The 14,120-nt window shown below is 40.0% G+C and overlaps 1 protein-coding gene across 4 annotated transcripts in view; it reads right to left on the reverse strand.

The window, feature by feature from the left end:
* atg7 (ATG7 autophagy related 7 homolog (S. cerevisiae)) overlaps window positions 1-14,120 on the reverse strand; it is a 155,101-nt gene that overhangs the window by 125,401 nt on the left and 15,580 nt on the right. For all 4 annotated transcript variants that reach the window (XM_057844854.1, XM_057844855.1, XM_057844857.1 and 1 more), the window contains 6 exons: window positions 11,716-11,770; window positions 8,728-8,845; window positions 8,578-8,655; window positions 8,378-8,494; window positions 7,441-7,587; window positions 699-787 (listed from right to left, as the gene is read on the reverse strand). In XM_057844854.1, coding sequence (XP_057700837.1) covers window positions 699-787; window positions 7,441-7,587; window positions 8,378-8,494; window positions 8,578-8,655; window positions 8,728-8,845; window positions 11,716-11,770 — 604 coding nt within the window. The remainder of the gene's footprint in view (window positions 1-698; window positions 788-7,440; window positions 7,588-8,377; window positions 8,495-8,577; window positions 8,656-8,727; window positions 8,846-11,715; window positions 11,771-14,120) is intronic.

The following is a 14,120-nucleotide window of genomic DNA, read 5'->3' on the forward strand; positions in this document are numbered from 1 at the left end:
CTGTTGTTCTGCTAGTCCACTGTAAAATGGTCCACTTTTCCTGGAAAGAAAATAATAATACTTGGCCGGGAAATTCCACTACACTCAACCAGCCACAAAACGATCCAATATTTGGTGTTCAATCACAAATGTCAAGAAAAAGTGTCCCACACACAGAAAAACAAGTGTTTTGAAAGCATCTGCTCAGGTAACGACAGCACATCTCTTGGGAATTCCGTTACGTTTACAGTACAAGGGTCAACAGCCTTTCTGAACGTGAAATAATTTTGGTCAAACTACCTTTTCATGCTAATAATAAATTTAGGAAAAGTACTAAACATGTTGACATTTTCTCACAATAATACTGACTTAACTAGGTAGCAAGCATTAATATGTAACATTATGTAACATGCTATAAATGATCACTTCCACAAAATTCCTAGGAAATACAATTTCTTAAAGACCCCGGCCATGTGATCCTGGGCTAGTTGATGTAAAGGATAACCCACGACAGCTCATCTAAACTAGGATTAGTGTACCTAACAATGACAAGAACAAGCGCTGATTCTATCCCAAAGTAAAAACACTGTAAGTGACAAAAACACGTTACTTCCAACATTACCTAGTAAACGCTACTGGGTGATGGAATTTCTGTGCCAACACACAAGAAGATACTGAGATCGATAGACAGACAGAAAGAGATAGAGTTGACTGTTTACCTTTGACAAGCTATTAGGGCGAGTAGATTCCTCAAAGGCCATCCTGGATGTTGAGACAGAGTACATGGGTCATACACACCCACGGTTACCTAGAAGAAACCATAAATGTTATTTTTGTTTTCAATTTTTTCTTGATTCGAATCGCTCGTCTCAAAGGACGGACCAGCATCAACTGGTGACGTAAAATAAGTAGAATCCAGGTTGTCCCAATAGACCAAAACACAGAGATTCACCATTACAAGACATCGGTCATTAAGACGTGACTATTTTGGTGATTTTTTTTGGGATGTCTTGTTTTTACTTTTTAAAGTAGTTAGCCTAATTGTCTGACAATTGATTTTATTTTTTTTAACCAAATAACCACTATTATATACATGTTTATTAATTTTCATTAAAACTATTGATTTCATGTTGTAGTATTAACATATGTTAAATTACTCTCATATGTCTTTTAGAATGTTTTATGTAAGCACAATGCTACAACATTAACCTTCTGGTGCATAGTGATCTCTACAGTGGACATCTACTGAAACATACCTTTCTATTTAATGCATTGGTTTCTATGGTTAACTGCATAGCAACCTCGAGTGCTCTCTGCTGTTATTCTCTATTGAGTTCAATTCAGTATTCAATTGGTGTAACTGCAAGTACTGTAAATATCCTCTGAATCCAAAATAGCAGACAACTTGCTACCCGTGTCCACTATAACTGGCATGTCCTGTCAATACTTCTATGCCCGAAGAGCTATAGTTGTAAAAAAAAAAAATCTATGATGATATAGAGTAACATCTAGGGAAAGATAATATCTGTTTGGAATATGCAATATTTATGTATAATACATTAGGGGTGTAACAGTACACAAAAATCTCGGTTCGGTATGTACCTCGGTTTTGAGGTCACGGATCGGTTCATTTTCGGTACAGTAAGAAAACAAAATGCAAAATATAAATGTGCTAGTTGTTTATTACACACCTTTGTGCTTTCAACAATAGGAACATTAGCCTATACAAAGCTAGAATTCTGCTCAAAAAGTAGCGGGTTTTTAAAGATAATCAAACAACAATTTGCCTTTCAGACCCCGCGTATTGGTCAGCTTTCTGAAAGAAAGAAAAGAAAAAAGAAATCCTGTGCTAAAGAGAAAAGCAATCCCAATGACAAAGATTTTAACATGTATTTTACAAATGAAATGCCTTAATTAATCTTTTTTTTTTCTTATGAACGGTTTTCAAAAGCTTTATTGGTGGATTTTCTCAAGTTAAATCGCCACACAGAAATTAATAATTTTTATTGTGTAAGCAGGATCTGTGTATTATTCATATAATTTAATTACAGGTGGTTTAGCTCATTTCAATTTATTTTATTTAAATGGGCTATTTATTATTTTATTATGTGTTTATATTTTTAAAATGTGATGTAGTATTCATTTATATTGTATATTTTATGTTGTATAACTTTATTAGTTCGTACTTGTTTTGTTGTGGTAGGAGGGTTTTGTGTTGAACACGGGGCCGTGTTGGTTATTATTATAGCAGAGAAGACTGCAGTAAATCAACAAGGACAAGTCAACTGTGCCCCGATCTACCACTCAAGAGATCTGAAGGACTCAAAAAGTGGGTTACGATTGCATGTTAGTTTGAAAATCGACCGGATCCACCTTTTTAAATTTTTTTTAATTTTTTTACACGACTGACTTCCGGTCTGCCCGATCCTAGCTACCGGTAGTAGTATTGACGCAGGAGGGTCGCGTCTCGCGTCAAATAATAAACTCTGCCGTTCTTTTCGCGTGCGTCGTGTTGAGCCGCTTCTGAGACGCGTCTAACACGCGGCCGCACTATGACTGATGTGCATTGGCTGATTGACTTTAACGCCCGCGTTTCACTGCGTTTTCGCGGCGGCCACGTTGTCACGCCGTTGACGTTTCTGGGTTATAACTGTCCTACCGTGTTGCTCCTCAATATAGTAGAGAAGACGAAGTAAATATAATCTACACAAAGAAACTGTAACCCGATCGACTCACAGCCTCGAAAAGTAAGGGTTAAATTACGTCAGAAACTCGTTCGGTACGCCTCCGTTCCGAACAGAGCACCACGTACCGAAACGGTTCTATACACGGTAAACACGGGTGCACACGGTAAATCGACATGCAAAGTTTTCCTTTCATTTTCACTGTGTAACAGATAAATACTTTCATAACAAATGCATAAAACTACAAACTTATGAATCTACAGTGGGGAGAACAAGTATTTGATACACTGCCAATGGGAAAACCCATTGGCAGTGTATCAAATACTTGTTCTCCCCACTGTATATTTTGTTCTCTATCAGTTTTGACATCAACCAGTATACTGCTTAGAAGTTAGGTTAAAATAATTGTTTCCCATTTCTGTCCCTGTCACCTGGCACTACAACCAACCAGGAACGGATTAATTGATCGACAAATCACCTGCCAGGACACTGGCCACCCCGGAAATTGAAATCCACACGCCACACTTTGTCAACATCGAGGAGCAAATCATTTTAACAGTGTGCGACCAGCACATACTTTATGATACCTCTCGGCATGATTTCCGGGACATAAATAAAAAAGCAGTATGGGAAGTTGTTGGTGCTCAGATCGGAAATATTAAAATGCCCTCTAAATTCATAGCTAATCAGAGACAAGCGATGACGCACAAAAAGAGTGCGGTGCCTGTTGCTTGCCGCTGCAGTTGCATCACCTCCCGGGTGTTGGCTTTTAGCTTTCGCCATCGCTCATTGACTCTCGTGTGTCAAGCTCCGCAGTTGGACTTATTCCCCCTGTCGACCTCCTTTAAAACCGTGCCGGCGGATTTGTTGGAAAGAAAGTAGTCACTTATTGTCTTTTCCGCCATTGTTCGCAAGTGCTGTCTAGTTTTCCCGCTATCCCAATTATAACCAGGGGTGAAAGTTGGCGGGAACGGTCAGGAACGCAGTTCCGGTATAAGATTCAGGGCCAGAAGGCAGTTCCGGTATAAGATTCAGGGCCGGAACGCTGTTTCAGTATACGGTGCTTTGATTCCGAAAACATGACAACAACTGTCAAAACGCTATGTTAAATTTTTTTTTTTTAAAAACACAAAACTGCCACATATGCATTTAATCTCCAAGAAGAAAACAATGTACCAACATCATGTTTACATACACAAGTGTTAACAGCAAGCATAACAAAGTGCTTGTGTAGCGTAATCCGTTTCCACCGATATTTATGATTTATTTTATTCCGATATTTATCATTTATTTTATTCCATGGACGGCATGGAGGTTTCCCCAGCTGCTGCAGTTATCTGAGTCTGACGATGACGAGTCACGTCAATGTGCGAATGCATGCAGCAAAGCAAAACGCCTGGACTCATTTATCCGTTCAATTTGCCGACATACTGACATGTGATCACCAGATAATTAGCTCTGATTGGTTCAAATGTGCATGTTTTCTGAAACAGCCAAAAAAAAAAAAAAGGCAATGCAACAGAAAGTGGATCAAATCTTTAAGGGCAAGGAAAGAGTTAAGGTGGCTTATTTATCATATTTGGCTTTATTTGCTCTAAAGGGGAGGTTCAAAACATCTTAGCTGTTAATGTGCTCTTTGGGTATATTTTTTCATTTATGTTAGGCTACTTATTCATTTCCATATGATTTTAAAAAAGTTAATGTTTGCGCGATCTTCAAAATATATTCCATTTCACTCTGTATAATATAAGTCATTTGTACTTATTTTTCCTGAGTGTAGGTTACTTATATCTTTATTATTAAAAAACACAACGAAAATACATGTTTACATTATCTACAGTATAATTTTAATATACCGTACATCCTATGTTCTTAAGTAGTTAAAATTGAGATTTGGCATTAAGTATGTGAGGAAATGAGGGAAAATAAAAATTAGGAGATGGAGGTTGGGGTTATAGCTGTTTTAGTTAACATTTATTTTGCAAAAATTTTGAATGAAAATCAGTTTTTGTACGTTTTAACGTTTTAACGGACCAAACAGTTTTCTTTGCATTTCAATAGAAAAAATATATATATAAATAAATAAATAAAAAAATAAAAAATTTAATTCCTGGCTCAGTGGCGAATTTCACGTCGGGGAATTCCGGCAAGAAATTCTAACCACTTTCACCCCTGATTATAAACTGTTTCACACATCGCTCACCTTCTCCTTTTCATCCTATTGATTTTAATTCCACAATATATGAGCATGCTTAATATAAACTAAATTTTATTTTCTAATATCACATGAGAACAACAACAAAGTGCATAGCAATGTTTGCATAAACAAACTTAAAATGTATATATCAGGCATGAAAATGGGTCAGGGGTTAAAAAGGTGAGAAGGGTGTGGAGGAAATATGTTCCGGTACACTGTACAACCCAACAAAATATTGAGCTCTGTTGACCCACACCGTTTCAGCAGGGCCGTGCACAGACCGGTGGAGGGGCGGGTGCTCGTAGATCAAAAGGGGGACATGAACAAGTATTTGATATACCCTAAAACAACATAACTTCAATTTTAACCAGCTTTAGATAATAATTGGCTGCGACTGTGACATAAATGGTAAAATGGTAAATGGACAGTACTTATATAGCGCATCTATCTGCATGGTTACCATGCCCAAAGGGCTTTACATTGGCACACATTCACACACCAATGTGACCAACATACTTTAATTGGGAGGGGGCAACAGTGAATAGAAATCAACACTGTCATCAACACTTTCTGACTGTGACTCAGTCAGTCTGCCTCTTTTCTTCAACTTCTGCATCAAAACTTCCTTCCTCAACTTGTTCATCTGAGAACAAACCACATCAGATGGTCACTGAGCCACCAACAGCACAGTTTTCTCATAACTATTATTTCATTATTATCTATACTTAACAACTCTAGCACCTAATGATTAATAAAGCAATGACATTGTAATTGTGTTTATAATTGTCTTTTATACCCGACTATCCTTGCAAACTTATTCTTACCAAGTCTCCTATTCACCCAGCTGATGAGGTATCCACTGCTTTTAGCAGCCTCATCCAACTCCTTTTTTGATCCCTCAATCTCCTTTCCTTATGAGGCATGTCTATATAATGAAATAGAAATATAAAAAAAAATAATAATAAAAAATCAGACTCCCCGGTGGCTTTTAGTTTTAAAGCTTTCTTAATTTCTTTCTCTCTCAATAACGATGGAGGTAGATTTGAGTCTTTATTATTCGATCAAAAAACAAAGTTGCTTCAATCAAAATATATATTTTTAATCCCAAAAAAGTCACTTCAATAAAAAAAAAATGTTTATGATTGTAAAAATACATTTGAGACAAAAAAAGCATTTGAAAACTTTTTCTTGATTGAAACAACTTTTTCCATTGAAGTAATGTTGTTTTGTGTTTGGGCCACATTTTTGGTAGGACATTTGTGTCTTTATTATTCAATCAAAAAATAAGTTGCTTCAAACAAAAAAAATGTTAAAAAGAAACAAAAACAAAAAAAAACTCTCATCCCAAAAAAAAAAAAAAAAATTCAATCATAGAAAAAGTTTGCACATGTGTCAATCACCGAGCAGCCTGAGAGGGTTTGAGTAGACTCACCATGAAGCATTTAATAAAGCCAAGCATTTTCTTACAACTTTATTCTTGTTTAAAAATAATTCGGTGGGGCAGTAACATGTTTAAAACTTATGATAATTCTTACATTTTGAAGTGCTTAAAAACCATTTATAAATGATACTTTGGGGGGAAAAAAGTGAAAAAACATGTCATATATGTATCTTTTTTTCCAATGTAGAATCTTATTGCGGCGGATTCTGGTCACCATTAACCGCGAAAAACGAGGGATCCCTGTATTTCTGAAAAGCTTTCAAGAAGCAAGAGTCATTCCCACCACTCGTCGGGCCGGTGTTGTGCCGTCCCTGCCGAAAATAACGCGTCTCAGGCGGACGACGGGAGCAATGCGATGCGAGGCGCCCCCCTCCATCCGAGAGCATGCCGCTTAATTTGACTCAACAGTGTGTTTCTTCGTTTATATTACCACTAAATACACAAGCTTGACTCCAATTTAACGGGATCCATTTTAAATTTTGTTACACGTATATAAAAACAAATTACCGTAATCAGGATTTTATAAGGGAACGACTTTGAATTTTTTGATGCCGCTGCTCATGGAGACTCATATATGGCTAAGGGAGCAGCTTTGGTTTTGAATACATTGGAACTTGGAAGTTTTTGAAAATAGGCCCCCTACGGATCGGCCCTGCACCCCGTGTTAGGTCAATATAATATGAAGTCTATGCTTAAACCTCATACAAAGATGGATGCGATCATGAGAAAACATTTAAGGTGTCCAATTGCATGTTATGTTTGTTTTTGAATCTTGAGCAAAGGGTGGCAACACTCATTCATTTTCCAAAATGGCTTTCAATAGACCTGCTTTCATCTCATAGTTTAATTAAAGACTATAAAAACATTGACATTACATCTGTCAGTTTCCACTGTGAGGAACATGATGACAAAAGACACAACAAAATTTCTATTAAGAAATATTACTCATTCCATCAGTTATTCTTTTGTAAATACATACACTGTATAAAAATTAGCCCAATGATTTATGAATGAAAATAATAGAACTTTTCAGCAGTGCCCAAACTTTTTTATACCACTGAAAAAATATTTTGAGGCAGTTACATAAAGTAAAACCAATACATATTGCTGCTTACGCTGAAAGAAAATGTGAAACAAACCTTTTGCACACCAGGAAAGAACGTCCCCAACTCTGCTAATGGAGCCAACTGAACTGTGTCATCTGAGTACTTCATTAGGAAATAGGGAACTGCAGTGGTCCTGCCTTTGATACACAAGCTGTCATAGGCCTCCTGCAAGGATGCAATCTGAGGCAGAGACAATTAGAGGCCATAAATAAATTAAACTTATTTCAATGTATGGTGGCAAGAACGGATGAACACCCCTTGAAACCACAGAGATATCCAACTTGAAAGAGGCAATCATGAATAACGTATGACAATAATACATACATCGTTCATCAACGCATAATGAAATGTTAACTATTAGTCAACTCACCAGAGGCATCAAGAGAATGTTGATTTTTTTATTTTATTTTAGGCATTAAACTAATTAATTTGGAATGTAATGCCAGACTCTTTGGTGACATTTTTTCATTAGAGGGCACTTGGCTGTATGGAGGATGACTTGTTAGCACAACACCTCGAAGTTAGAAATCATGGAATGCCTCACAATGCCTGAATTAAGCCTTCTCCGTGGAGTTTTGATGTTCTCCCCGTGTCTGTGTGGGTTTTTTCCAATTATTCCTGTTTTGTCCCACATCCCAAAAGCATGTTGTCTATAGGTTTGAATGTAAGCATAAATGTACAGTATTCTGTTTGTACCCGGCTATTGCCTAGCAAATAATTTAGAGTGTATCCATCAAATGTCAAAAATAAATAAATGAATGAATGAATGAATGAATGAATGAAAGAAAACCGGACAAGTGACATTAACCAGTTAACTCAGTCTCAGCATTTTGACTGTCATTTATTTGGAAATCTTTGTTATTTTGCTACCTTAAGAATATTCTAGTGATTCTAGGAACTTTAAAAATATTCAATCAAGGTCCTTATAGAATTTGAGCATCATTAACCTACATAAGAAAATTTTACTCACTTGGTTTCCTGTGAAAACAGTTTCTAGCAGAGAAGGCGCTTTTACAATCTCTATGCCCTCTGGGAAGCAAAGTGCAGGGAAACAGAACCAGTAGTAGAAATGGTACTTCTTCAAATCCTGGAGGAATTTAGGAAGAAATGTATCAATTAACTTGAATTTACATGTCCAATGTTACACAATGCAGCAAGTACTGCACATACCGCAAAGGTTAGCAGAATAAACCTGCAAAGGATGCTTGGGTCTGTGAGTGCATCCCCGGACCGTATGGCATCCCAAAGCTACAAGACAACAGCCGTTAAGGGTTCCCACAATGCAACTACATACAGCACATCTGATTTATAGTATTTCACCTCTTTGGACTCTTTATCCAGCAAAGCTTTCTTGTCCGTGCTCTTAAAAGCATCTAGCGTGTTAGTGTTGTACAGTTTCCCTACAGCCTCGCAGCAATGAGCCGGAGTGGACCCATCTCTGGTGGTTAAATAAGTTATGTTAAAAAGAAGAAAAAAAATAAGAATGGTAACTGCATTATTGTTTTTCAATTTGCATTTACCCTTAAGCACACATCTTGGATTAAGTATAAGAGGTTGGGTTGTGAACATACAGTAAATCTTACAAAGAGAGCTTTTTGGGGGGTAATTTCCTATTCAAAGACCAGTAAGTCATGTAGTCTGTCTTTCAAAAGGCCAAGTAGGGTTGACTTGCTTCACTAATTATTTTACGTTGTTTAATGTGACTACACACAGCTCGAAAGGTGATATACCCAATCTTTTGGGATTCTCTGGAGGGGGTGCTGGACAGTGCTCCTTCTGGGGACTCTCATTCTGTTAGGGGGGGCTTTAATGATCCCGTGGGCAATGACTGCAAGACCTGGAGGGGTAGGATTGGTATGAACGGCCACACCCAATCAGAACCTGAGCGGTGTTCTGTTGTTGGACTTTTTGTGCTCGTCACGGACTGTCAATAATGAACACCAGGTTGGAGTATAAGGGTATCCCATACATGCATTTGGTGCACACACAGATTGGTTCTAGCGCGGGTGCCAGCTGGGTGCTTATGTGATTTTTTTTACGTGCGTTTTCGGCCTGTTACTGTGTGGCGTAAGGCATAGGGGCACTGTTGAATTGCGCTCGTCGCACCCTCACCAGATACCTGGCATGCTGATAACATTTGTCAAGTCAGTCCCCACATTGTAATGAATGGGGCTGGCTTTCTTCCATTGTAATGATTAGGACTGGGGTTCTGCTTTTGTATGGCAACTATCTTCCAACTATTGCATTGGAACATGGTCTGCCTTACATCTATGGATCAGCCTGGACGAGCCCTCTGACCAAACGGACCGTATGTCCACGCATGGTCTGGTTCCTGAGTTGGCGCCAGTAGCAGGCAGCTTTGGTGGTCACTGACGTAAAAACCCGGGCAAGGGTGGAGTTCGGCGAGGCCATCAGTAACGATTTCAGATTGCTTCGAAGAAATTATGGACCACCATCCGGCATCAGAGGAGGGGAAAGCAATCCACCACCTACAGAGTGTATAGTGGTCATGGGGCACTGCTGACCTTGACCAGGGAGGTGAGTCGGTTGTCCGAAGACCTCCTCAACTCCACCAACAGGCCTCCCATGGTGATGCAGGGTCCAGGGACTCTGAGGTATGTCCTCCTATCTCTGTGGTTGAAGTCACTGAGGTGGTTAAAAAGCTCTTTATTGGCAGGTCCCTGGGGGTGGATGTGAGCCGCCTAGAGTTAGTTGTGGGGTTGTCTTGGTTGACACGCAACATCGCATGGACATCAGGGACAGTGCCTCTGAAGTGGCAGACCAGGGTTGTGGTCCCATTTTTTTCAAAAAGGGGGAACAGAGGGTGTGTTCCATTTTTTGGGGATCACACTCCTCAGCCTCCTTGGGAAGGTTTATTCAAGGTACTTGAAAGCAGAGTCCGTTAAACCTTGAAATCAAGAGACGCAGTGTGGTTTTCGTCCTGGCTGCGGAAATGCAGATCAACTCTATACTATCAGCAGGGTTTTTGGGAAGTTAGGGGAGTTCACCAAGCCAGTTTACATGTGCTATTGGACAAGGCCAATGCGTTCAACCATGTCCTTCGGGGACATATACCGGAACCCCTTTTACAAGTGGTTAGGTCCCTGTACGATTGTTGTCTGAATTTGCTTCTAAAGCTCTCAGTAAGTCACATTCAGATTCATAACATTCATGGCGTTCAGCAGGTATAGTACTATGGAAGCCTCAGTGTTGTAACTCTACTTTTTGCAGATGATGTAGTTCTGCTGGCTTCATCAGGCCGCCACCTAAAACTTTCAGTGGAGCAGTTCCTAGCGGAGTGTGAAGCGGTCTGAATTAGAATCAGCACCTCTAAATCTGAGACCACAGTCCTTTGTAAGAGAAAGGTGGAATACCTAATCCGGTTTAGGGATGAGGTCTTATCCCAAATTGAGGAGTTTAAGTATCTTGGGGTCTTGTTCACAAGTGAGAACAAAATGGAGCGGGAGATCAACAGGTGGATCGGTAAGGCATCTGCAGTGATGTGGATTCTGCATCAGGCTATTGTGGAAACGAAGCTGAAAACCAAAGCTCTCTATTTACCTGTTGATCTACGTTCCTACTCTAACCTATGGTCATGAGCTGTGGATCGTGACAACAAAAGGACAAGATCCTGGATACAATCGGCAAAAAATGAGTTTCTTTTGCAGGGTGTCCGGCCTCATTATTAAAGTTAGGCTGAGATGCTCGGTCATCCGGAAGAGGCTCAGAGTAGAGCTTCTGCTCCTCCGCATCGAAAGGAGACCCATTAGGTGGCTCGGGCATCTGATTAGAATGCCTCCCTGATGAGTTGTTCTGGGCACACCCACTGGGAGGGAGACTCTGCCTCGGTCCAGGATACGGTGGGAAGACTATCTCCCGGCTGTTTTGGAATGCCTTGTGATCTTCCCGGAAGAACTAGACAAAGGGGTTTGGTGTGGAGTGGGAAAGTGTAGAAGGAAGTCTAGGCTGCCCTGCTGAAGCTGCTTCCTCCGCGAGCTGACTGCGGTTAAGCGGGCAAAAATGGATGGAGGGATGGTTAGATTGATGAATGGATGGATGGATAGATGTTTGATTTGAGAGCTTTGATTGAGCCGTACAAAGGTGGAACTTCATTGTAACACTGAGTGTGCCAGGCAAGTTTCTTAATGAGCTGATGAGGAAGGGGAATCAAATAATGCTTTTACTCAAAGAGGTTGACTCAACTGTCAATCTACGTGGAGAGACCTTTCATTTTAAGTACGGACCCTTTCTTTGTTCAAATCTTGCCAATTGGCCCTGTTAGCATCAAAGACAAGTATTTCTACTTACACATCAAATGCACTGAACTCCAAAGTCAGACGGGTGGGCAAACCAACCGGATCACCTATATGAAACAAATGTGTTTACAAACATCCTCAGGTCTCCCAATTATTGTCAGTGTTAAAATTACTAGCTATGTGTTGTATATGCCTCACAGAGCTCTGTTGGTTTTCAGGGCACCATGCAACCCCATGGAAGCCACTACTTTATGGCATTAAAATTTATGTCAATCCCATGTGCGTAATTGGAAATGCCATGCATGTAATATTAAATACCGACGAGTATGCGTTCTATGTGCGCAAGCACAATGTGAAAGAATGTTCTTTATAAATTCACAATTACCCATTGCCTAAAATGTTAATTTCTGCACTCACTTTGACTATGATGCTTTCATGCAAGCAGGCAATCCCCTGCATGTGACACTTACTTCACTTGCGATTCATTTCCATGTTACAAGTCTGCCACTATTCTCAGGTGTGGCAGCCTATTCGCAACCAACAAACAAGTAAAGCTTTTCTGGGGTTTCAATGCCCGCATCGAATTACACGTTCAGACGCTACTTCAGAGCTGCTGTATATTTGAGACTACAGTGGAATGAAAAAGTATATCCGAACCGAAAACAGTGTCTGCTTCAACTAAAACCACCAAAACATTAATAGGTTTTCAAATTTCAATGATGATACCATGCAAACAATGACAAAAGGGGCAAAAATAAGTCAGTGAACCCTCTATCTAAGGAGACTTGAAGAGCAATTGAAACAAATTTTTACCAAACCATTTAAGTCAGGTGTGTGCCCAATCACTGATGAGTGGTTTAAAGCTGCCGTGCCCATTATAAAATACACACCTGGTATGAATTCAGCGCAGAAAACTCAAGAGAGGTAACAAAGAACCCAAGAGAGTCTGCTAAAGACTTACAGAAATCACTGGCACGGTCTAATATCTCTGTGCACACATCAAATACAGTGATACCTCAGCTCACGAACGCTTAAGCTCACGAACTTTTCGCCTCAAGAACATTAAATTCGCGAGCATATAGTCTCTGCTGACGAACTAGTTTTCGGCGGACGAACCAATTCACGCGGTCGAAAAGCGCCACGAGAAGCTGACGCACGCTCACAGCGTCCCAGTTCGTCCCCTCACTTTCGTTGAGTGCGGACGTGGTTTGTGTTTGATAGACATTTTGGACCATATTGAGTGTACTTTTGCTATTATGGGACCGAAAAAGAGTTACCTACAGTCCTTATGGAAGGTGACTCGTGTTACCAATTCGCCCTCGACTGGTAATTGGCAGTGCTTTCAGCTTCCCACCGTAGTGAGAAGTGGACCGGCGAGTCACGTTGGCTCGTTGTCGTCGGTTGTCTTCGGTTCGCCCGATTTCCTCTCCAGAAAGGTGGCGGCGTGCATACAAACACCCAGAGGTGTCGGATGGCTTTTTGTGGGCACTTTTATTAACAACCAAAAGCATGTGGGGGGCACAGCAGTGGAGTCTACGCTAACTGCGCACTTTGCCGGTAACACTCTCCTTCCAAACAGTAACTCCCTCCCTCCCTCCTCCTCCCACTCCATTCCATCAAGCCATCAACTACCATCACAAAGGTAAATAAAACGACTTTATTATACAGTACAGTTTATTTCTTTAATTATAATGCAATAGCACATTTATTATACATAAAATAAGGTATATTTTTGTGTAGTTTTAAGGCTTATTTAGTAGAAAATTATGTTTTATGGGGACGTGGGAACGGATTATTCTCATTTTAATGGTTTCTTATGGGAAATAAATGTTCGGAAGACCAACTTTTCGCCTTACACACACTTTCTGGGAACCAATTATGTTCGTGAGCTGAGGTATCACTGTATATGTAGAACTATGGCCAAAAACTGTGTTCATGGCAGGGCTCCACGGAGGAAGCCACTGTTGTCTAAAAAACCTTGCTGCTCGTTTAATGTTCGCAAAAAGTCAATTGGACACGCCACAGAAGTTTTGCCAAAATATTTTGTGGACTGATGAAACCAAAGTTGAAATGTTTGGGAGTAACACACAAAGTCATGTGTGGAGGAAAAAAATGGAACAGCCCACCAACATCAACACCTCATCCCCACCGTGAAGCATGGTGGAGGGAGCATCATGATTTGGGGCTGTTTTGCTATCCCAGAGCCAGGACAACTTGCACTCATTCATGGAAGAATGAATTCAAAAGTTTATCAGGATGTTTTTCAGGAAAACCTGAGAACGTCTGTCAGACAGTTGAAGCTAAAAAGAGGATGGATGCTGCAACAAGACAATGTACCAAAACACAGAAGTAAATCAACCTCAGAACGGATTCAAAAGAACAAAATACACATTCTGGAGTGGCCAAGTCAGAGTCCAGACTTGAACCCCATTCAGATGCTGTGGCATGACCTAAAGA

The sequence above is a fragment of the Corythoichthys intestinalis genome, chromosome 9 (genome assembly GCF_030265065.1).
Source record: "Corythoichthys intestinalis isolate RoL2023-P3 chromosome 9, ASM3026506v1, whole genome shotgun sequence".
Classification (NCBI taxonomy): Eukaryota; Metazoa; Chordata; class Actinopteri; order Syngnathiformes; family Syngnathidae; genus Corythoichthys; species Corythoichthys intestinalis.